This window comes from Salvia hispanica, chromosome 3, assembly GCF_029641045.1.
Source record: "Salvia hispanica isolate PSC_SH4W2 chromosome 3, Shi_PSC_v1, whole genome shotgun sequence".
NCBI classification, from domain to species: Eukaryota; Viridiplantae; Streptophyta; class Magnoliopsida; order Lamiales; family Lamiaceae; genus Salvia; species Salvia hispanica.
The window spans coordinates 21,695,518-21,717,717 of record NC_142694.1 but is presented as its reverse complement, the minus strand read 5'-3'; the positions used below and the strand labels follow the sequence as shown (position 1 = coordinate 21,717,717).

The 22,200-nt window shown below is 36.8% G+C and overlaps 3 protein-coding genes, 1 non-coding gene and 1 pseudogene across 6 annotated transcripts; 2 read left to right on the top strand and 3 right to left on the bottom strand.

Moving 5' to 3' along the window:
- Positions 1-166: 166 nt before the first annotated feature.
- LOC125209523 (G-type lectin S-receptor-like serine/threonine-protein kinase At1g11300) lies at positions 167-3,453 on the bottom strand. Of its 2 annotated transcripts, none has more exons than XM_048109123.2 (7): positions 2,041-3,453; positions 1,830-1,940; positions 1,570-1,721; positions 1,270-1,480; positions 942-1,179; positions 711-855; positions 167-549 (listed from the first exon to the last, which is right to left on the bottom strand). In XM_048109123.2, exons 1-7 carry the CDS (start codon positions 3,299-3,301, stop codon positions 241-243), a joined length of 2,427 nt encoding a protein of 808 aa, XP_047965080.2. In that variant the 5' UTR covers positions 3,302-3,453; the 3' UTR covers positions 167-240. The 2 variants fall into 2 exon arrangements, with proteins under 2 accessions (XP_047965080.2, XP_088923135.1); XM_089067009.1 differs by having other exon boundaries at positions 1,830-1,937.
- A 7,265-nt stretch (positions 3,454-10,718) lies between these two features.
- LOC125209001 (G-type lectin S-receptor-like serine/threonine-protein kinase At1g11330) lies at positions 10,719-13,603 on the top strand (annotated as a pseudogene). The gene is made up of 7 exons (XR_016136227.1): positions 10,719-11,800; positions 11,895-12,002; positions 12,078-12,274; positions 12,349-12,559; positions 12,653-12,872; positions 12,942-13,091; positions 13,157-13,603. The product of XR_016136227.1 is annotated as a G-type lectin S-receptor-like serine/threonine-protein kinase At1g11330 (transcript).
- A 3,404-nt stretch (positions 13,604-17,007) lies between these two features.
- LOC125211757 (E3 ubiquitin-protein ligase CSU1-like) lies at positions 17,008-18,443 on the top strand. Its single transcript, XM_048111677.2, has 2 exons — positions 17,008-17,365; positions 17,642-18,443. The coding sequence occupies exons 1-2, from the start codon at positions 17,127-17,129 to the stop codon at positions 18,315-18,317; spliced, it is 915 nt and encodes a 304-aa protein (XP_047967634.1). The 5' UTR covers positions 17,008-17,126; the 3' UTR covers positions 18,318-18,443.
- A 720-nt stretch (positions 18,444-19,163) lies between these two features.
- On the bottom strand, positions 19,164-20,290 carry LOC125210743 (uncharacterized). The gene is made up of 3 exons (XM_048110324.2): positions 19,972-20,290; positions 19,843-19,896; positions 19,164-19,509 (listed from the first exon to the last, which is right to left on the bottom strand). The coding sequence occupies exons 1-3, from the start codon at positions 20,224-20,226 to the stop codon at positions 19,492-19,494; spliced, it is 327 nt and encodes a 108-aa protein (XP_047966281.2). The 5' UTR covers positions 20,227-20,290; the 3' UTR covers positions 19,164-19,491.
- An 812-nt stretch (positions 20,291-21,102) lies between these two features.
- Positions 21,103-21,175, bottom strand: TRNAE-CUC (transfer RNA glutamic acid (anticodon CUC)). Its single transcript has one exon. It is a non-coding gene; the product is annotated as a tRNA-Glu (tRNA).
- Positions 21,176-22,200: the final 1,025 nt, after the last annotated feature.

Sequence of the window (22,200 nt, the reverse complement as noted above, 5' to 3'; positions counted from 1 at the left end):
GAGTTTTGGGCTAAATTGAGCAATGCCCACCTATTCTTGAATCAAGCAAACTCATTTTGTGAATATGAGGGAATAGGTGTGGAGGCTTAATTCAGCAATCAAAGAACCACCTCATTAAAGTATGACAAGATTGAAGAAGCAAGATTGTTGTATGTAATTCAATATATAAGAAAATGAAGGCAACAACAATATATATAGAGGCAAATAATTGTATCAAATAAACATACAGAACCAGGTTTTCTACCTGCCTTCAACTATAGAAATAGAGACATCATTTACAGAACCTTTACTTGACCTCTTGGTACAGGACTCTACGAATTGAGAGCTACGCATCCCATGAAAGGCTGGCCGCTTTGGTCGAGGAAGCTCCACAATCTCACTGCTAAGCATCGACAACACTGTAGACATGTTAGGCCTGTCTGCTGCAGTTTCTTGCACGCACAATAAACCTACATTTGCATATCGAACAATATCATCTTCCATTCCACTATCAAAGATGTCCGCATCCCTCAAATTCACTATCTTTCCTTCATTCCACAAATTCCATGCCTGTTTATAACCACAACATAACAAAAACTTATTAAGTTCACTATCTTTCCTTCAATCCCCAATTTCCATTCCATGCTTGTTTCATACCCACAACATTACAAAAATTTATAGTGACATGTTAAATCAAAATATACTACATTTTCCAGAACAAAGTAACTTACATAAGCTGTTAGAAAGAGTTGCTGATCATCAAAACTGGAGTTTTTCTTTCCACTCACAATCTCTAATAGCAGGACCCCGAAGCTATACACGTCCGATTTCTCAGAGAATATTCCACGTGATGCATATTCCGGGGGCATATAGCCACTGCAACCAATCAATGATCAGAATGTCAAAAAGAAATCTGTGTCAAAAAATATTTTGCTTGAATGAGGCAATCAATAAGTTCTCACAACGTCCCAACAACTCTTGTTGTGTTGGCTTGGTCATCCTTTCCACCAAAAATCCTTGCCATACCAAAGTCGGATATTTTGGGGCTAAACGCCTCATCCAACAAGATATTACTTGCCTTGAGATCTCTGTGAATGATCTTTAACCTTGAATCCCGATGTAGGTAAAGCAGGCCTCGACAAATCCCCTCAATAATAACTTTTCGTGTTTTCCAACTAAGAAGTTTATGTGTATGTGAACCTGAGAAATGGTATCCAAACTATCACCGAACAAAGAACAAATGAATTGAATTTTGTTAGACGAAGTGAAACTTGAGCATCATAGACATACCAAAGAGAAAGGCATCCAAGCTTCCATTAGGCATATATTCATAAACAAGCATTTTTTCTTCAGACTCCACACAGCAACCGAGAAGTCTAACAAGATTGCGGTGTTGAAGCCTTGAAATCACCTCAACCTCATTCATGAACTCCTCCACCCCTTGGTTAGAGGATCTTGCTAGTCTTTTTACAGCAATTTCTACCCCATTTGGTAATCTCCCCTGAGAACCAGCTACAGAATCACATTTCTTGATATAGAGCACCAAAACTGGTAATAGCTAAGTAAATCTTGAAAAAGAAGAAAATTTACTTTGTAAACTAGACCAAAGCCACCCTGTCCAAGCTTATTCGCAGGGTTAAAATTTTCTGTTGCATTTGAGAGTGCCATAAATCTAAATGTAGGTAACTCCTCAAGTTTAACACCATGCTTATCATGTTTGAGTGTGCTTTCTTCAGAATACCCTGCATCATTTCGAATAAAGTGTGTGTGTGTGTACAACAGAGCGATATGTTAAAGAAGACGAAAAGTAAAACGTGTCCACTGAGAATCGGGTTGAATGAACATATTACCTCTGTAACTTAACAAATATTCCAGCAAAAAGTATGCACATATGGCAACAAGTATAAACCCCAAAGCCACTGCTGCCACAACTATTGCTATGTGGTATTGCTTCTTATCTGCTGAGAATTACAGGAGACAAATGTTGTAGTACAGCTTATTAAACAATCAAAACATTACATAGTCAATCATGTGCATGTAAAAAAACAAGAGATGATTTACCTAGTTCTGAATGTGCCAATCGAATGTGCAAGTCGTCACCACCATAAGCAAACTTCTGAGTATCGGTTAAGTTCTGAGTCCATTGCAGACATCCGATTCCAGGAGGATATGCATAAGCTATACATAAACAATCAATCAAGCACGTGTCCCTGCATTCTTCTTCAGATAAGCGAAACAATCTAAAATGATCCGGCAACTTCAATCTCTCCACCTTTAGAAACTCATCCTGATTACCAACAAAATTGTTATGTTCGCATTGGAGTCGAGTTTTCCTAGTGCATCCACTCGTCCAGTTTCCCGCCTCCCACTCATCTTTGCTTCTAGGCACGAAGCCCCGAAGACAGGAACATATCGGTCTGTCTTGAGCATCACAGCTTCCAAAGGGTCCACACTTACCATAAATATCACACTCGTTACTTGTTGATGACCATGTTACGTCCCATCTTTTCTTCTCGTCAGACCACACCTTCTGCTCTACACTCCCTGAAGAGTTCAAGAAAACGTATACCAAAACAGATGAATTTGAAAGCATTAATGTTTGATACGGAGTTCCAGGATAATCACTGACAACCTGAAGTCCATAACGATATTGTGAGCTCATGTTCGGAATCCCAGTGTATTTCTGACCATTCCACGGACCAGTACGCCAGCAAGGATTACCATCCTTCCGAACAAACGACTGAGGTACGTCGAAAGGCTCTATGGTTAAGGTGAAACTTCCAGGTGCCGGATCATCAGGACTTTTCCAAGATGTCAGTATATGCTCCTCGTCTATTACTAAATCTGGAACAATTTTCATCTTCTCTAACCAGGAATCGCAAGCATGTTGAAAGCTCTCCCAAACATATGCACCGTTGGAGTTATCTTGCAGAACCAGATTCCCTGTATCCAAGAGCACAGCACTGAAATTAGCCACAGAAGATGAGAGATTAGTCGACCACACAATCTCCTTTCGACCATCCAAGATCACGAGATTGCCATCTGATGATATCTGAAATGTTCCAGATAAATCATTGAGAGGCTTGTTTCTATTAGCTACCCACACAACAGTCATCACCGGGAGATTGTACATGATACCGAGGTAACGTCGGCTGCTATTTGGTGGGCTGAAAAAACTTAGCTTGAATCTATTTCCATTGGAAATCAAAGCTTCTGAGTTGGCAAAAGATTCTTTAGCATTTATGGTGTCAAGGGCTGAAGAGAATGTTAAGAAACAAGTAAATATGAGTTGAAGCACATAAAATCCAAATCTGATCCCCATGAATAACTTCTCTTCATCTCTGCAAGGATACCATACTAGTATAGATTTGAATATGATTCAGACATTAGATGATAAACGTTTGACTTATTTCATTGTTGATATTGGAATTTTCTTTGATGCATGTGTACTATTGGGCAGAATAGAAAGTTCGAGGAAAGTAATTTCTTTGATGCAACAAACAGTTTAACACCACCTAAAGATAAAGACAACCAAACAAAATCATAAAGCCACAGCATTTGACTAGGTAAAAAAGAGAAAAATGCTAGCTTTGCAAAATAACACTCCCTCTGTCCCAACTAAGTTGAGTCGTATTCTTTTTTGAGACGTCTCAATAAAGTTGACTCATTTCCTTTTTGAACAAAAAACAAATCATCAAATTACTATTACTTTATTCAACTACCTACTTACTCTCTCTTTATTTTTCCTACTTCATTCATACTTTTCAACAAAATTTCTTAATCTTTGTGCCCAAAAGTTTTGACTCAATTTAGCTGGGACATGAGAGTAGTATAGATATAAATATAGCCTCTAACTTATATACTCTCCGTGCTATACTAAGAGTCTCATTTACCTTTCTGCACTCGTTTGATAAAAATGAAAAAGTAACAAAAATGGTGACAAATTACAAGGGGACGGAGGGAGTAACAAAAACTCAAATTTACTTCTGTCGCCTGAAATACATTCTTTCATTTAACCAGTTGCTTCTCCTTTATTCACATTCGTTAATAATAATCAGGGCATCTGAAATGGCACAGTGACACAGCGAACATTAAATTGAGAATCAATCGGAACTCAATTGATAAGACATTTATTTTCGTTTGATCATCAAAAGGTAGATGGAGAACTATTATTGGTTCTCTGAAAAAAAATTGATTAAATTGAACTATTACCAGTCTATTCATGCACCTATAAAATTGGAAGGAAAAACATGAGTCGATTGGGCTGCCGATTCCATCAGGAATTCGCGACAGTAATTGTTACTGTTAAGAATCGGAGTTCCGGTTCAATCTAATAACCCAAAATAGTGATAACAAAGACAAAAGACAGAAAGATAAATTGGACAATGGACACAAGAATTTACGTGGTTCGGTCAATGCGACCTACGTCCACGGCCGGAGGAGAAATTTCACTAGTAATGTGGGGATGATTACAAAAAAGGCTAACACCAATATTTTAGGATAATGGAATTAGAAAGCCTAAGCTACAAAAGAGAAAAGAAGGCAGAAGCTTTGAAGCTTTGTTCTGAAGTAGTAGTGGTTGCCCCAAAGGCATTCTCCCATGCTCCTTTTATAGGCAAAATGGATGGAGAGAAAGTCCACAATGTGTGCTCCCAAATATCACGTACACACTCACAAATCTCCACATATATGACTTGCATTTCAGCTAGAAATAAGGAGCCATAATCTTCAGAAGACAAAGTTGCTATGCCTAAGTCAAAAAGGTAAGGCTAAGCATTTAAGGCATAGCCACCCTACAAATCTCCACCTTGACTTAAATGCAAAATACTAGTGAATTTTTATCACTTCCGGCAAAGCCCCAACGGGCTAATTCATCACTTCTGAAAGACCGATCAAGTCCAAGCATTGCTTGAACTTGTACACCGGAAGGGCCTTCGTAAACATATCAGCAGGATTGTCCTTGGTGTTGATCTTTTGAACAAGGACTTTCTTATCTGCAATGACATCACGAATAAAGTGATACTTAACGTCAATATGCTTAGTCCTCTCATGATACATCTGATCTTTAGTCAAATGAATTGCACTTTGACTATCACAAAAAATGGTAGTAACGCCTTGTTGTAGAGTTAATTCACCGAATAAACCTCTCAACCATAATGTTTCTTTGATTGCCTCAGTAACCGCCATATATTCTGCTTCGGTGGTAGACAATGCCACCACATGTTGTAAAGTAGCTTTCCAGCTAATTGCACAACCTCCAATACAAAATACATAACCTGTAAGAGACCTGCGTTTATCGAGATCACCGGCGTAGTCTGAATCTACAAAACCAACCAATGTATTATCATTTCTACCAAACTCTAAACAAGTGTTAAGAGTACCCTTCAAGTATCTGAGAATCCACTTCACCGCTTGCCAATGTTCTTTTCCTGGGTTAGCCATATACCTGCTTACAACACTAACAGCTTGTGAAATATCAGGACGAGTACAAACCATTGCATATATAATACTGCCAACAGCCCTAGAGTAGGGAACTCGTGCCATATAATTCTCTTCTTCTTTCGATGTTGGTGACTGAGCAGCAGATAGCCTGAAATGGCTAGCAAGAGGAGTACTTACTGATTTGGCATCGTGCATGCCAAATCTCTCCAAAACTTTCTTAAGGTAATTCTCCTGGGTCAGGAATAACTTACCAACTCCTCTGTCACGTCTAATCTCCATACCAAGAATCTTTTTAGCTGCTCCCAAATCTTTCATCTCAAATTCACCACTTAACAAGGCCTTCAATTGATGAATTTCTGCAAGATTCTTAGCTGCAATGAGCATGTCATCAACATATAACAATAAATAAGTGAATGAGCCATCATTCAACTTCCGAAAGTAAACACAACTATCATACTTGCTCCTGGAGAAACCATGACCCAACATAAAAGAATCGAACCTTTTATACCATTGTCTTGGAGATTGCTTTAATCCATATAAGGATTTCTTTAGCAAACATACCTGATCTTCCTTTCCTTCAACTTCAAAACCTTCGGGTTGCTTCATATAGATTTTCTCATCTAATTCACCATGTAAGAACGCCGTCTTGACGTCAAGCTGTTCTAGCTCTAAATCATACATGGTCACCAATGCAAGTAGTACACGAATAGAGCTATGTTTAACAACAGGTGAGAAAACATCATTAAAATCTACACCTTGTACCTGACTGAAGCCCTTTGCAACCAATCGTGCTTTATACCTTGCATCCTCAACACCTGAAGCAACTTCCTTCTTCTTGAAGACCCATTTGCATCCAACTATTTTCTTACCCTTCGGCGGCTGCACAAGAGTCCATGTAGCATTTTTGTGCAGAGATTCCATTTCTTCATTCATAGCTACCACCCATTTGTCTGAGTGTGCACTTTGGATCGCTTCCAGATAAGTGGAAGGTTCACCATCTCCACCTGTTTCTTGTGCCACTGTTAAAGCGTATGAAGCTACATCAACGTACCTTTGTGGTAGTCGAATCTCTCTTCTTGGTCGGTCTCTAGCTATGGAATATTCTTGTTCCTCACGTTCATCTTCAATAAGAGCTGGATCTATTTCATTTTCTCGACCCGTCCCTCTAGTAGAAGAATTTTGAGAAGAATCTGAAGTATCTATCTCTAACTCCACATTACTTTGTTCACTACCCCCCTTTTCTAAATTATAAGGATTACAAGACTCATTTCTAGAATACAACATGGAGGTTTCGTCAAATGTTACATCTCTACTAATTACAAATTTGGGTGAATTGGGATCAGGACAATATAATCTATATCCTTTCACCCCTGAAGCATAACCAAGGAAAATACATTTCTTAGCTCTAGGCTCTAACTTTCCCTCGTTTACATGCATATAAGCAGGACACCCAAAAATTCTCAAATTAGAGTAATCAGCAGGATTACCTGACCAAATTTCCTCTGGAGTCTTGAAATCAAGAGGAGCACAAGGAGCGCGGTTGACAATGTAGCATGCAGTAGCGATGGCTTCTGCCCAAAAATCTAAAGTCAACCCGGCATTAGAGATCATACATCTAGCTCTCTCTAGAAGAGTCCGATTCATGCGCTCGGCCACACCATTTTGTTGAGGTGTCATCCTGACCGTGCGGTGTCGAGCGATTCCTTCATTCTTGCAAAAATCGTTGAACTCGCTTCCACAAAATTCCAAGCCATTATCAGTCCGTAACCGCTTGATGTGTTTTCCTGTTTGCTTTTCAATCAATATTTTCCACTGTTTAAATGTTAGGAAAACATCACTTTTCTGTTTAAGAAAATAGACCCAAACTTTCCTCGAATAATCATCAATGAAAGTTAACATATATCGGGCACCACCTTTAGAGGGTATGCGAGAAGGACCCCACAAATCAGAATGAATGTAATCCAAAGTACCTTTTGTTTTATGAACAGCTGGTGTTTGGAAGCTAACTCTCTTTTGTTTCCCAAACACACAGTGCTCACAAAATTCCATCTTACCTGTACTTTGACCACAAAGGAGGCCTCGCTTACTTAACAAGGTTAAGCCTTTCTCGCCCATGTGCCCAAGCCGCATGTGCCACAATCTTGTGGTATCAGCTTTTGGAGTAGAAGAGACTGCAACTACACCTGTAACAGTAGATCCCTGCAAAACATACAAGTTTCCAGACCTGCAAGCTTTCATCACAACAAGAGCACCTTTGGTTATCTTTAAAACTCCACCTTCAGCCGAGAACCTGCACCCTTGTGCATCAAGAGTACCTAAAGAGACAAGATTTCTCTTCAAGTCCGGAACATGTCTAACATTAGTGAGTGTTCGGATAATACCGTCAAACATCTTGATTTGAACTGCACCTTTACCAACAACCTTACAGGGGGCGTTATTTCCCATCAAAACATATCCACCATCATAAGATTCATAAGTAGAAAAACAATCTCGGTTAGGACAAATGTGGTAAGAACAGCCCGAATCTAAGATCCACTCATCACTAGACCTCACAACATTTGCTGAGGCAATAAAGACAGTTCCATCACTTTCATCTGCAGCTACACTAGCTTCGGCAGTGTTATTGTTCTGGCTATTGTTATTTTTCTCCTTATTTTTTAATTTAAAACAGTCAGCCTTGATGTGCCCTTTCTTCTTGCAGTAATTACATTTTTTATTTGCATGCTTCGATTTTGACTTTCCTTTAGATCTATTTTCAAAATCTTTACTCTCTGATCTACCCCGCACAAATAAACCCTCTGCCTGACCACTACTAGATTCCCCTGTGATGTCCCTATCTATCTGCTCTTTTGACTTTAAAGCAGATTTGACACTATTATATGAGATGGTATCTTTCCCATAAATCATAGTATCCCGAAAATGTTTTAAAGATGGGGGAAGGGAACACAATAATAGTATGGCCTGATCTTCTTCACTAACCTTAACATCTACATTCTCCAAATCAATAATGACTGAGTCAAATCTATCTAGATGAGAGATTATAGATGTACCTTCTGTCATTCTCAAGCTATATAGCTTCTGTTTCAGATAAAGTCGATTTTCCATGGTCTTCTTCATGTAAATCGCTTTCAATGAATCCCACATTCCTTTTGCTGTCGTCTCTGCAGCAACTTCCGCCAAAACCTCATATGCGAGATTTAATATGATTCCTGATCTGGCCCGCTTGTCCAACTCTGCAAACTCCTGCAGCGTCATCTCTGATGGCTTCTCCTCCACTCCCTGGAGTGCCAGCTCACAACCGTCCTGAATGAGGATGGCCTCCATCTTGAGTCGCCACATTGAAAAGTTAACATTTCTGTCAAACTTTTCAATTGACGTCTTTGTTATCGTCATGGCTAAAGATTATTTCAGAACCGGAAAACCGGCTCTGATACCAGTTTGTTAAGAATCGGAGTTCCGGTTCAATCTAATAACCCAAAATAGTGATAACAAAGACAAAAGACAGAAAGATAAATTGGACAATGGACACAAGAATTTACGTGGTTCGGTCAATGCGACCTACGTCCACGGCCGGAGGAGAAATTTCACTAGTAATGTGGGGATGATTACAAAAAAGGCTAACACCAATATTTTAGGATAATGGAATTAGAAAGCCTAAGCTACAAAAGAGAAAAGAAGGCAGAAGCTTTGAAGCTTTGTTCTGAAGTAGTAGTGGTTGCCCCAAAGGCATTCTCCCATGCTCCTTTTATAGGCAAAATGGATGGAGAGAAAGTCCACAATGTGTGCTCCCAAATATCACGTACACACTCACAAATCTCCACATATATGACTTGCATTTCAGCTAGAAATAAGGAGCCATAATCTTCAGAAGACAAAGTTGCTATGCCTAAGTCAAAAAGGTAAGGCTAAGCATTTAAGGCATAGCCACCCTACAGTTACTGACGGCTTCAACAAATTGATGCGAGCGCGATTTCGGCCACCACTGACTCTTCCATGACATTGGCGGCTGTGGTGATGTTACCTCCAGCTCAACCAGAATACGGCATGGAAGTATGGAACGTAAGTAGTCCTTGGGATACTAATCTCTACTAAAATTAAAAACTTCACCGTCCCAACTAAGTTGAGATGAAACTTTGACATAGAGATTAAGAAATTGGGTTAGACGTAGGAGGAGAAATGGATAAAGTAGGAAAGATAAACAAGATCGATAGTGTAATAAAGTAAGAATGAATTAGATGTTTTTTTTTCTTGTTAAAAAAGAAATGAATTAACTTAGTTGGGAAATCCCAAAGAAGAATACGACTCAAACTTAGTTAGGACCGAAGGAGTACTTTTATAAATTTTTTAATTAATAAAAAATATCATAAATTTTTATAGATCAAATATCATATCTGACTAATGTAGGTTGCTTTTTTAAAGGCAAAACTACATCAACATTGCTTTTCTACGTGGTTTTTTTATCCCATTTGCCATGTGCTTAAAAAGTAATCTAAAATGTCATAAATGTTTCGCAGTTGTGCATGTGGAATAAGTTTTCTTCAAGCCATGTTCGTTTAACGAGAAAGTAAAGTTAGTAAGGAAAATGATTCCAGAGAAAATGAATCCTAGAAATACGATTCCTAACATCTTTACTTTCCCGTATTTGAAAAATATAAATTTTTAATTTTTTTATTTAATTGAACAATTATTTTTTATTGATATAATGATTATAATAATATAATTTTTTTTAATAGCTTATTAATTAAAAATATAATGATAATAGTTATATTATTTTTTTAAATTTTTTTTATTATTATGATGGATAATTTAAATATGGATTTTGAATTATATAAATATAATAATAAATTATAATTATAATTATTTACTATATTATAATAAAAAAATAATATAATAGTAATAAATATAATTATTATTATAACTACACTATTTATGGATATTATAATTGAATAAAACTGTAACTTTGTTATTTAATTTATAAATAATTAGTATTAGTATTATCATTCTTTAATAAATTATTTATTATTTTTATGATGATAACCATTATAAATTATAAATATAATAAAGTTATACTTAGTTAAATATTGAAATATGTAGCAATCTTAAAAGTGAGAAAAGGAATATCTGCTAAAAGTTAGGATTGTACTAAGGTTCTTGTTTTGAAGGTTTTGATTACTTTTTTAGTATAATTAAAATTAAAATAAACGTAAAAATGTGAAATTTAAGGAATTAGATTTCTTTCCGGAAACCAAAGAGAATGTAACATAAGAAATGTAAAGTAGAATCTGGTGTGCATAATTATGTTTGACAGACACAGTGATGATGTTCCTTCAACTCATTCCATCCTTACACTAGTCCACCATGCCTCCTGCCTTGACACAGACACCATCACCACATCTCTAATCCTCAAAGACTCCGACACCCTCCACTCCGCCGCCCCAACGCCACCACCCGCCGCCGCTACCTCGGCATATGGTACTACCTCCATCACCTGGATCGCCAACCGCCACACCCCACTCAACGATTCCCTCTCCATCTCCCCAGCCGCCTCACCACCGCCTCCGGCCTCCTCATCTGGTCCTCCTACGCCGCGCCCTCGCGCGTTAACGTCACGGCTCAGCTCGTGTTGAGAGACTCCGCCACCGGAATCATCTCATGGGAGAGCCACAAAACGCCCGTGGATACCTTCCTACCCACAACCCCAAAACGGGGAAACGGGTCGACTTGAATTCGACACCTCGGGCCTATACGCCGTCGGCATTCCTCAGATTTTCATATGGAATGTGGCGAAGCGGGCCCTGGAACGGGAGGATTCTGACGGGAGGAAGATGGGACTTACTATTTCAGTAGAAACTTCAGACAGAGCTTTGTATCGAGGATGGGGTTCTGGTGGAGGCGGCCTGGGATGATCGGAAGCGTGATTGGGAAGTGAAGTGGACCGGGCCGGGCCAGGAATGTGACTTGCACAACAGGTGCGGCCCGTCTGCGATCTGCTACGATCATAGCACGCCAATTTGTGCTTGTTTGAAAGGTTATGAGCCGAGAAATGGAGTGGAATGGGGCAAGGGGATTTGGTGTGGTGGTTGTGTGAGGAAGAGTGTGTTGCAGTGTGAGAGAGAGAATAATGTGACTGATAAGGATAGAGGGGATGGATTTATGAAGGTGGGATTTGTCAAAGTGCCGGATTTTATGCAGTGGATGTCAGGTTTGGAAACTGAGTGTGAGAGCTTGTGCTTGACGAATTGCTCATGCTTGGCCTATGCGTATGATCCTGGCATTGGTTGTATGTTTTGGAGTGGAGACTTGATCGATCTTCAGATGTTTCCTGGCAATGCTGGCTCTGATTTCTATTATCGTGTTGCCTATACCGATGCTGTTACTGGTAAGGATCTCGTTTACCAGTTTCTTTTGTCTATTCAGGCTAATCATGTATAGTAGTAGTTGTTGTTAAAACAATGTTTGTTTGTTTGTTTTAGACAAGGAGAAGAGCAATGGACGAGTAGTCATTATAGTTTCAGTTGTTGCAAGCTTTGTGGTTGCATCAATTTGCCCAGCTTTCACTTGGTGGACTTGCAAACGAAAAGGTTGGATTTAGAGTAGATGAGTGAATTTATTATAATCGAGTAGATATTTATGAACTTATGTTTCTTGCTAAATAGGAGAAAACAGAACTTCTGCAAATGTAAAGGGAAGAAACAGCCCATCTAATTTGAGAGAGGTTGTGCTTCCAAGTGATATGGATAAGTTTAGAATTGAAGAGCTGCCGTTGTACAGTTTTGAGATGATAGTAACTGCAACTAGCAATTTCGACACGAGGAATATGTTAGGAATGGGAGGTTTTGGTCCAGTTTATAAGGTGACTATTGCTTTCATCTTAGCTAGATTATGTATACACTTGAAAGGGGTTCTGAAAATGGTGTGTGTTGGTAGGGAAGCATGGCCAACGAAGACATGATTGCAGTGAAGAGGCTCTCAACATCGTCCGGGCAAGGGTACAAGGAGTTCATGAACGAAGTGTTGGTGGTATCCAAACTCCAACATCGGAATCTAGTGAGGCTGTTGGGATGTTGTGTCGAGAGAGGAGAGAAGATGTTGATCTATGAATACATGCAGCATAGAAGCTTAGATTTGTATCTCTTTGGTTAGATTGATTTCTGTTTTGAAGATTCAGTTCTTTGCTACCATTCAAGAATCTTTATGCACAAAAGGTTTCATCATTTGTGTTCATCTGCAGATAAAGCACACGACAAACAGTTCAATATCATGGAAGGCATCAGGAGAGGCCTATTGTATCTCCACAGGGACTCAAGGCTGCGAATATTTCATCGTGATCTCAAGCCTAGCAATGTCTTACTAGACGAGGATCAGAACCCGAAGATTTCAGATTTTGGCATGGCGAGGATATTTGGAGGCAACCAAGATTAAGCCAACACTGGCAAAGTTGTGGGGACTTAGTGTATATATATACACCTATAAAATTGAGAATATATAGTGATTTCCAACTAAAACAGAGTATTTTGTAGTGGGTATATGTCTCCAGAATACGTGATGGGGGGCAAATTTTCGTAGAAATCTGATGTTTTTAGCTTTGGAGTGATTGTGTTGAGATGATAAGCGGGAGGAGGAACACGAGCTTCTACAACGAAGAACTCTCGTTAGGGCTTCATGGATATGTAACCCTAGGTTTAAATGATCATATAATAATGTTTACGTACTCGTTTGTTGGTGTTGTGTCAAGGCATGGAAGGTTCGGAATGAAGGGAATGTGGAGGATTTCGTTGATATGGAAATATATAGTCCAAATTTGAAGGGAGAGATAGTGAGATGCTTACACATTGGTCTCTTGTGTGTTCAAGAATTGCCCACGAATAGGCCTATTATATCGACTCTTCTGTTGATGCTGAGCACTGAGATCGCTGATCTTCCGTTGCCGGAGCAGCCCGTCTTCACCGATCAGTGGAGCCGTTGGCCGACACAAACACCATCAGCCAATCAGGTCACTCACACCGCGATGGAGGAAAGATGATGATGAGAAATATAGGCCTTGATTATATAATAAAAACATGTTTGATAGAGAAGATAATTCATCTATATGTGGAATTCTATGACCAAAAGAAATTTTTATATTTGATCGTTGAATTCCAAACATAATGAGTTATCTTCCTTACCAAAAGAAATTTTTATATAAATGTACATATAAACTAGTGGAGTTCATGTAGGATGACATGACAGATATATTGCAAAAGAAACGATTACATATATTTGTTCTTTCCTATTTTTTTCTATGTTCACCAAAAAATTTCTTACTTTTTTCGTCTCACAATAGAAGTCATATTTGGTTTGACCACGAATTTTAAGAAATGTAAAGAAAAATGGATTGAATAAGTTAGTCAAATTTGAATTTCACTTTTATGCTATTAGTTTTATAATAAAATATGATTAGAATAAGTTGTGGAATGTGAGCCTACTTATCATTTATGATAAAAGAAAAATATAACTCTTACAGTGGGACAAAATATTTTGCAATGTTCGTGATTTTAAAGTCCCATTTTACTGTAGTGCAAAGTAGTTTGATAGATTCTATGAAATTTGGAGAATTAAATGCATAGAAAATTATTGAAGAAGATTGAGAAAACAGCCATTAAAAAAGAAAAAGAAGAGAAATCGTTGAACAAAAGAGGAGATATAATTCGGAATTTTCTCTAATGACTACATTGTGAAAATCTGTACTAACTAATAAATTCTAAACAATAAGTGCTTTTTTATTTTTTTTGTGTTAACAGCCCCTCAAGTTGGAAGCATAACAAATGCGACAAAAACATCAAACCATAAAAAAATTACCAACATCTCAATTCCATTCTAACGGACAAGCTTCCAGATCTAAATAGTCCAAATATAGTTCAACAAGAGCTTGGCGTCCAAATATAGTACGGATTTTAAGAAATACTCCCTCCGATTCATATTAATAGAGTCATTTTTCTATTTAGGAAAGTTCCAAGTTAACTGAGTCATTTTTACTTTTGGCAAAAAGTTAATTCTCTCTTATCTCTATTACTTTATTCTTTCTTATTTTTTTCACCATCCATTTAACATACTCCATCCATTCACAAAAAATAGAGCAATTGGTGTATGACACGAGTTTTAATATAGAATTGGTCAAGTAAGAGAGAAGGGAAAAAAATAAGAGAGAAGGAAAAAAAGTAAGTGAAAAGTAGTGTTAGTGGAATGATGTGTAGGGTTATTATTTGTTGAAAACTTTCTATAAATGAATGTGCTCTATTTTTTGTGGACGGCCAAAAATGGCAAATGTGCCCTATTTTTTGTTGACGGCTTAAAATGGTAAATGTGCCCTATTTTTTGTGGACGGAGAGAGTACTATTCTTAAACTCCGTGCCGAAAAGAAATGCATTTATTAATAAGGAACAAAGAGTGAAGAAAAGTGGATTGAAAAAATTTAATGGAACGTGAATTCCAATATATATTGATTTTAAAATGTAATATTAAGTTTATAACATAATGCGAGTAAAATGAGTCATTGAATTATATCCAACATACCAGGTCACTATATTATTTCAACCCAAGTAGTATTAAAATTCACTTGCATATATTCAAAAGAGTGATATGCTTGTAAGATATCTAAGCGAATAAAATATTTTTTTTCAAATATCTAGATTAAGAGTAAACGCAAATAGACCAACCGCAGTGGCCGTCCGTGCAACACGGCGCAGCCGCAGCTGTCTATTGCAAGCCGAAGGGGTGCTATGGTGGGAGGAGGACCATCAAGTATCCGGCGGAGCCGTGTGGTGGGTGGCGGGAGAGACGGTGGTGTTGCGTCGGTCTATTGCAGCAGCGCAACTGCCGAGACGGTATTTTTCAAAAAAAAATATTTATTTATTTATTTATTTTAAATTTTTATCTATAAAATATCTATTATCAATTCATTTTTTTTCATTTCATTCTATTCTGTTTATTTTTGTCCAATTAATTTTGTTTTAATCCAATTAAAATATACCATCAATTAAAAAAAAGGTAATTTGTGACTATAGTATGGCTGGATAAAATTTTATGGCTAAGCCATGACTTTGATGGGTATGACTTGACAAGTTTCTGTGGCTAAGCCATGACTTTGATGCCATGCCACTATTGTGGACCACTCTTAGAATTCGGATCTAACTATTTCGCTATATCCAACGTCTAAAAAATTATCAAATGCAGTTTTTTATTGAACAATTATTCGTCGAACCCATGTTATTTACACATTCCAAAAAATTATCAAATGCTGTTTTTTATTGAAAAATAATTCGTAGGTCCCATGTTATTTACACATTCCAATCATAAATTTTTAGTAATTAATTTTTTAATATAATCAAATTCATGTTTTAAGGGTATGGATAGATCATGTAATAAAAAGACATTTAGTAATTAATCTTAATATATTTATTAAATATTTTAATTCTTCTTAAAATAAAAATAGTGTCAATAGTTTAAACCAAAATTTAAAATACCAATAACATGAGACATATTCCTTCTATTTCCAAATAATATATTAGCTTTTTTATTTTGGATCGTCCAATGAAATTGGAGAAAGTCTAAGAGTACTAGCAGTGGTAACCGATCACAAGGGCCGAGCGATCGGTCACCACATCAGTTCCCACCGGCTCCCATTATGGAGTGGGAGCTGATGAACACCTCCAATTGCCTCCCGCCCAGTGCCACTCTAGCGCCTCAGCCGATGGGCGATCGGCTCTTCATAGGCGCTGCCATCGGCTCCAATTGTTGGGAGAGGAGGCCGATAATTTATTTATTAAATTTCTTCTCCTATAAATATCTCACAATCTCATTCATTTCACACACCACATCCTTTTCTACTCGCATTTTTTTCTCTCATATTTATTGTATTTTTTAAAAAAATTTGCTTCTCGTTTTATTTTTTTTTTCCAATGTTGTAATACATCGAAAAATTAATTTATTCATGTATTTTAACTTAATTAAATTATTTAGACATTGATATAAAAAATAAAATAAAATAGTGATGATCTAAAAATGAAATGAAGTCTAAGATAGGCTCTAAGATGGGCTCTCATTACAGGGATTGGATTGGCTCCAAAGATGGGACACCACTATCCCAAAATCCACAAAGAGTACTTTCATTACTTTTTTTTTTTTCTCTTTCTCTTAATTTTCTTATCTCTCTCAATTTACGAATTTCTCTTTAAAACCTGTACAACTTTGTCTATGTTTAGGGGAAGAAGTGAGTAAATAGTACTTCATCCGTTCCACAAAAGATGTCACACTTTTCTTTTTAGCTTGTCTCACAAAAAATGTCACATTTCTATTATTAGAAAAAGTTCTCTCATATTAATATAAAAATTTATATTTTTTTTCTCCATTTAATACACAAAACAAAACTTAATAAAATCTCGTGCAATTCCACAAGTCGTAAATTTTTTTTCTCCATTTAATACACAAAACAAAACTTAATAAAATCTCGTGCAATTCCACAAGTCTGACGTCTTTTGTGGGAAGGAGTCCTAATCCTAAAACTTTTAAATGTTAACTCGTAGATTGGTTGTAGCTCGCTCTCTTCATTGTACCAACAATTTTAGGCTCATTCTTCTAGCCTCTAGGGTTTCTTGAGACATCAATTTTCACCCAAATTGAAGGTTAAAACCATTCATCAAATCTCGTAATTTCTTGAATCGGTCGATATGCCTCAGAGACACTCAAAGAACAACAACGATTTAGCATTCTTCACGTACGATGAGAAGCGGAAGCTTGGTTACGGCACGCAGAATGAGAGATTGGGAAGAGACTCCATCAAGCCCTTCGACGCTTGTTCACTCTGCTTGAAGCCCTTTATTGACCCTCTCTCCTGCACCAAAGGCCACATTTTCTGCAAAGAGTGCATTTTGGAATGCCTTTTAGCCCAGAAGAAAGATATCCACAGGTGATCTTTGCTATTGGATTCACATTGAATTAGTGTGATTTTGTTTGTTTTCTGAGCTAGCGAAGTTAGGTTGTTAATTTGTGTACATGTTGTTGATTTGTGTTGCCTACAGTAGTTTGTTAATTTGTGTTCATGTTATTAGATTTATATTGAATTAGTGTGATTGTGTGTTTGTTTTCTGAGCATTATGTTGAATTCTTAGTGAAGTTAGGGTATTGGAATTCAAAGCCTATTTGGGGAAATTGTGATGTTTAAGAATTCTGTTTTCAAGTGCAGAAAGTCAGCAGCCCATGCTGCTCAACAGAAACAGGAAAAAGAAGATGAAGAAGACAAGCTTATGCTGCAAAAAGCTCGAGAGCTCGATGCGTTTGATCAGCAGAACCACGGGGCGATACCACAGTACAACGATAAGAGCTACAGTCGAGACAAAAACAGTTTCCATGGAGCCAACAGTGTGAAGACGACCTCATACGAAGAGGAAGCACTCCGTACAATGAAGGCTTTTTGGCTACCTTCTGCAACACCCGAAGCTCCTATCAAAGTGCACGCTCCGTCAACAGACACGAAGTGCCCTGAAGGGAACGAAAAGCTCAGGCTGAAGACGCTCTTCCCCGTGGTTTTCACAGAAGACGCTAACGAAGAGAAGAGATCAACTTCTCTTGACAAAACTTATATCTGCCCTAGTTGCAAGGTCACGCTGACAAATACACTCGCGCTCGTGGCCTTGAGTTCTTGCGGGCACGTCTTCTGCAAGAAGTGCGCTGACAAGTTCGTTGCTGTCGATAAGGTTTGTCTAGCCTGCGACAAGCCTTGCAAAGAGAGGCATCTTGTGAATCTTGCCAAGGGTGGGACTGGTTTTGCAGGCCATGGAGATCATCTCGAAGCCAAAGACTTTAAACATTTAGGTAGCGGATCGGGCCTCGGGCTTGTTAGACCAGCAACCAAGACTTGATCTGGAGACAGTTGGAGGTGTTTTTATGTATCATATATTTTGTAATGCAAGAGAAAGGTGCCAGATTGTATCAGAAATTCTGAGTTTCTAATTCAACCATTAATCTTAATTCGAGTGTTTTCCAAATTCTTCATTATTCTTTTTTATCAGTGATGGTTTTGTCTCAAGATAAATTGTTTTCACCACTGCATATTAGCAAATCATGTTGAAATACTTCAATTTCTTAATAGTGAAATTCTTATTCCTAGAATTGATAAGTAACACAAATTTGTGAATACATTAAAATATAAATACAATTAGATTTGAATAAATCTTAATATTTCTCCTAACCTTTGTTTAATTTTTTTCATTTTTACTACCCACAGTCACAACTTACAATTCATGAAAATTCAAGTAGTTGAGAGGTCTTTGTTGGTGCAAAAAATGTTTAAAATAATCACAACTTGGCAAGAAATGGCAAACTGAAGCACCAACAATCACAACTTGCTTTCCCCAATTTCAATATGAAAACTGCATACAAGTCTTCTAGCATTACCATTTACAAGCTCTAGCAATCCCCTCTATCCAAATCTGTAAACTTGAGAAGGTTTTGCTAACTCCCAGTCTATTCTTTTCTGAGTAATGTAAGTTGTTATATTAGTATGATAAATCCTAATTCATTCTTCTCTTAGTATCTCTAGTTTGTAGGTAAAACTCTATTTCCCATTGCTTCTCACAACATGGAGCCACCAACCACTAAGCCATTCTCTTTGACAAAGATATGTTAAAGAGTCTCAACATGACAAGAAAACTTGCAGACATAAAGGGACTAAATAATTCATTCTCTCTGAAAGAAACAAAGTGTAAAAATCATCACTGAACAAGGACTAATAAGTAGAGCAACAGATACTGGCGTGAGAAAGCATAATCACGGGTATTTCAAACTTATATTATGAACACGTTAAGATGAGAACGTTCAAGAATAATGCCGAGTGCCAATATGGTCTAACAAAAAAGCTTCAATCTTAGACATCATAAGAGTCACCAATAAAAGTGAAGCAACTCTTAAACCCTTAACTCTGGATAAGGCCCAAAATAAGTCATGAAGATTAGAAATTAAGAATGTACTGTATAAATTCACCATCACTGTCATCCTTGTTTGCACCAATACTATACCTCACCGCCGTATCAAAAATCAACACCGGATCTTCCTCTGCACATCAGATTTTTTCAAACAGTCAGCCGAAATCCACAATAACACGAATGAAGACGCAATGCAGCCCTAGTTCCTTGTGCCAATATCCATTTGACAGAGTTAAAACCTCATTTCAAGGATGCATCATTAATAACCAATCCATCTTTCGTCGAGACGCAACTAGTGCAACCACAATGCCCTAATTCCTATTGGAGATATTTCCAAGACATGTGCATGCAGAAGATGTTGGCTTACAAAGCTGACAATATCAAACTAATATTGCAGTCGACGATCATAACAGAAAACGTTCAAGAAACATGCACAAAAAGGAAAAGGAAAAGCAGGGCATACCAAGACATAAGAGTCGGGTGAAACTCCAACCAAAGACAATCCAGGAAATACACGCTGTTTTAAACACATTCAACATATCAAATACGACTATCAAAATCAGAGACATACATATACATACATTAGACATACATCGAGTTGTTTCTTGAGATTGTTAGGCCACTTTTTGGGGCGGCGGGAAGGCTTGGCCGCGGTGAAAGCGTAGAGATCCTCCTCGATTTCTTCCCTCGTCAGCGAAATCCAGAGCTTCTTTTTCGAACTCGAGTTTCCATCACTGCCTGTTTGCCTTTGCGACCGCAGCATCCACGGCTTCTTCGCCTCCCCACTCTCCTCCTCCTCCTCCTCATCATCATCGGAATCCAAGTTGTGCAATGCTTGCGATTTCATCGGAACAACAAAATAACCCTTTTTTCTTATTTCAAATTCTTGTTTCTTTGAAAACAGAGGAGGTGTATGCGAGGCAATGAAAATAGAGGATGATGAAGATTTAAAGAGGGTGTGAAACGGCGCATATATCAATCGGGCCGATACAACGGGTTTTGGATCAACTCTGTTTGGGTTAATCCGAGCTAATTGACTTTTGATTTTTTCTTATTTGAAACTTACAACCCTAATCATAATCGTTCGGGTTTCGGTCTTGCCTAACATAGTACTAATATATAACGATAAAAGTTAGTTATATTTATAGAATGTTTGAAATATATTCCTTTAAAATTTATATAACTAAAATAAAACACAATAATAGTTTACCAAAATTTAAAACATATTTTAAAATTTTAAATTTATTTATCTGTTACTCTCTTTACTAAGATGGAACTCATTCTCCACTTACATACTTTATTTACTTTTTTCTTTTTATTTCTTACTCTACCGATTGTGCATTGAAACTCATGTTCAACCAAAAATGTATGTTCTTATGTATATTAAATATAAAATTATAGTGCTCAACCAAAAGTGTATACTCTTGTGTATATTAAATATAAAATTACAGATTAATTTTTTGTGTAGCTATTTATATTATGAAAATCATAAATAAAAATATAAAAAATTGAATTAGGTATCAAATAAGTATGACAGAATAATAACATATCGAGTTAGTATGAAATGTAACATTAACCTATTTTGTCAATGTTAAGATGGAAATTGCATATGCATGATATGTAGAATCATTTACGATATCAGAAAATATATTGCCTGAAGTAATGTATTAAAAAAGAAGAGGTTTATAAAAGGGACTGTTTTAATAAACATAAAAACAAAAATTTCCGTTGCCGGGACTTGAACCCGGGTCTCTCGGGTGAGAGCCGAGTATCCTAACCAACTAGACTACAACGGATTATTGATTACAATTCGTCGTACAATGTGAAATTTAGTTGTTAGTTACAAAGTTGGACAAAAATAATTTGTTTCTTTTCTCTAGTTCACATTTGTCAGCAGTAGTGAAATACTCCCTCTGTCCCATTAAAAATGCAACGTTTTCCTTTTTTGGTTGTCCCATTAAAAATGAAACGTTTCCTTAAATGTAAACAACTCTATCTCTACTTTTTCATCTCTCCTACTTTACTCTCTCTTCATTAACTCACAAAATAACACTGCATAAAATCCCGTGCCGATTCTCAAATGTTGCATTTTAAGTGGGACGGAGGGAGTATATAACACAACTTAATATAGGTCTTGTAAGATTAAATAGTATGGAATTTTTTATTATTATTTGCTTGGTTAAATTAGTAGTAGTAAAAAAATTTATATTGTGTTTGATTGACTAAATTATGACAAGCTTGAAACTGAAAAACATTAAAAACTAAAAAATTTTAAATTAAAGTTTGTTTATTTGAATATATTGTAAACTTAATTATTTAAACTAAAAAACTTGCTTATATCAATATGAATTAATCGAAAACTCAAAGTTATAGAGTTTTTTATTATCTTAAAAACTCACAATTAAGCGAAATTAACATCATTTTTATACCTGAGAAGTTTTTACTAGGATTTTATTAACATCACTTTTGCTGTAAAATAGAATTGAAATGTGGATATGTAAATATTAAAAAGACTACGTGATGAACTGCTTAATTCAAAATATTACTTATAACCTTATTATTATATACTCCATTCATCCCAAGTTACTTGAATCGTATTTCATTTTTTATTGTCACAAGTTACTTGAGTCATTCTCTTTTTTGACTAAACACAAAACATCTAATGATACTTACTTTATTCTTTCTTTTACTTTATTCTCTTTTTCTTACTTTATTCTCACAACTTTCTTAAATCTTGTGTCGAAAAAAAACGCCTCAGTTACATGGGACGGAGGGAGTAGTAAAAGAAACACATCTCTTCCTATTCTAACAAATCTAAATT